The sequence below is a fragment of the Callionymus lyra genome, chromosome 15 (assembly GCF_982586985.1).
Source record: "Callionymus lyra chromosome 15, fCalLyr1.hap1.1, whole genome shotgun sequence".
Lineage (NCBI taxonomy): Eukaryota > Metazoa > Chordata > Actinopteri > Syngnathiformes > Callionymidae > Callionymus > Callionymus lyra.
Genome location: NC_141832.1, coordinates 6289709 through 6292208, shown reverse-complemented (window position 1 = coordinate 6292208; position 2500 = coordinate 6289709). Strand labels below are relative to the sequence as shown.

General features: G+C 39.6%; 1 protein-coding gene across 2 annotated transcripts in view; it reads right to left on the bottom strand.

The window, feature by feature from the left end:
• Positions 1-2500, bottom strand: part of LOC148064665 (thyroid hormone receptor alpha) — an 81565-nt gene that overhangs the window by 28842 nt on the left and 50223 nt on the right. For both annotated transcript variants that reach the window (XM_087808789.1, XM_087808790.1), the window contains exon 3: positions 1877-2089. In XM_087808789.1, coding sequence (XP_087664915.1) covers positions 1877-1932 — 56 coding nt within the window. In that variant the 5' untranslated portion in view covers positions 1933-2089. The remainder of the gene's footprint in view (positions 1-1876; positions 2090-2500) is intronic.

Sequence of the window (2500 nt, the reverse complement as noted above, 5' to 3'; positions counted from 1 at the left end):
GATAGTGTAGTAACAAGTATACATGTGTAGTATTCTCCAGTACTTGACTCTGGTGTTGTGATAGTGTAGTAACAAGTATATATGTGTAGTATTGTCCAGTACTTGACTCTGGTGTTGTGATAGTGTAGTAACAAGTATATATGTGTAGTATTGTCCAGTACTTGACTCTGGTGTTGTGATAGTATAGTAACAAGTATATATGTGTTGTATTGTCCAGTACTTGACTCTATGTCCAAACATCAGCCTTAAAAGCTGCTTGACTCACTGTATCCTCTCGTCCTCAGTCATCATTCTTCCTTTTGCTGTGGAAGACTTAACGACTGCTGCCATCTAGAGGCCGAAGGTTTAATTGCTACACGAACATGAACAAACGCAGTGAATATTTGATTATTAATTGTAAATAAATAAAATTATTTGTTACACACTTTATTATTTACCAGAAAAAAAACGGGATTGAAATTATTATATGTTTTATTTTATTTCCATATATTTCTTTAAAGAGACAAAAGTTTTTTATTTCAAGTTTGTTTTCTTTCATGCAGTCTTTATTCTGGCTCCGGAACATTTTGTTCATCTACAAATCTCGAGTGACGAGTCATGTGACGAGTCATGTGACTTAGACACACACACACACACACACACACACACACACACACACACACACACACACACACACACACACACACACACACACACACACACACACACACACACACACACACACACACACACTCTCACACACACACACACACACACACACACACACACACACACACTCATTTGATTTAATTTGAACTAAATCAGTTTATTTTCTATTTCATTACTGTTTTCATTCGAGTGAAAAACATTAAAAAAAACATTAAAAAGTACAAATATCTATAAAATGTTATTGAAACAACTTTCATTTATTTAAATGACATAATGTGTGTGTTTATTCACGTGTGTATGTGTGTGTGTTTAATTGTGTGTGTGTTTATTCACGTGTGTATGTGTGTGTGTTTATGTGTGTGTGTTTAATTGTGTGTGTTTATTCACGTGTGTATGTGTGTGTGTTTAATTGTGTGTGTTTAATTGTGTGTGATTATTCACGTGTGTATGTGTGTGTGTTCAATTGTGTGTGATTATTCACGTGTGTATGTGTGTGAGTTTATTCATGAGTGTGTGTGTGTTTATTCGTGTGTTTGTGTGTGACTTTATTCTTGAGTGTGTGTGTGTTTATTCGTGTGTGTTTGTGTGTGACTTTATTCATGAGTGTGTGTGTGTTTATTCGTGTGTGTTTGTGTGTGAGTTTATTCACGAGTGTGTGTGTGTTTATTCGTGTTTGTGTGAGTGTATGTTTGTGTGTTTATTCGTTTGTGTGTGTGTTTGTGTGAGTGTATGTTTGTGTGTTTATTCGTGTGTGTGTGTGCAGAACAGTGAGGGAGGGGTCGGGGCATGAGGAACACGTGTGAAACGATGAACCACACACAGACTCACACAGACTCACACAGTCTCACACAGTCTCACACAGTCTCACACAGTCTCACACAGACTCACAATCCCTCGTTCATGTCATCTATGAAGCCGCTCTGAGCCGAACTCATCTTCCTGAAGCTCCATCTGCCCTCGCGGTCCTAATCTTCCACCAGGATAATCCACACACACCTTTTTATACACACACACACATATATATATATAAACACACACACACTTTTTACATATAAACACACACGCACATACATATAGAGTATATATATATATATACTCTATATATACTGTATACATACACACACATGCACTCACTCACTCACACACACACACACATGCACTCACTCACTCACTCACACACACACACACTGAGACACACACACACCCACACACACACACACAAACTCACCCTCGCTCGTCGCCCTCGGACGAGTTGCTGTCCTGCTTGTTGCTCATTGGCTCCATCTTGCCTTCGTCCCATCCAGCAGCCAATCACAGACGAGGAGGGCGTGAGTTCGGCGGCGAGCTTCAACAGTCGCCGACGGACGGCTGTCGCAGATGCTGGGCTGCCATTGGCTGAGGGCCGCGAGGTGGGCGGGGCGTGGCTGTAAGCAGAGGACAACTGTGGAGAGAGTCACACAAGTGTGTTAAAATACTACACAACTGTCATGTGATCACTTGGATGTCAACAGTTTTCTTGACCACAGTTAAGAACTGACTGCAGGTGTCATTCGTCCAGTGGACACGAGGGGGCGCTAGAGTTCCCACAACAGGGTCTATCATGACAGCAGTGACCTGACCTGACCCAGTTGAGAGTCCAGGGAGACGTGAAAACACCGATTCACGTGATCGTGAATGTTTTTAAATAAAGTTTATATTTTTGAATCAAACTTTATTTAAAACCTTCTTGAAGCGAATACAGTCAATAATAATGTTAACGTAAATACAAATAAATACATATATATTAGCTATTACTATTAAATAATGAACTTAAAAACGTATAGACTTTAAAACAAACATAATTACGAGTTTT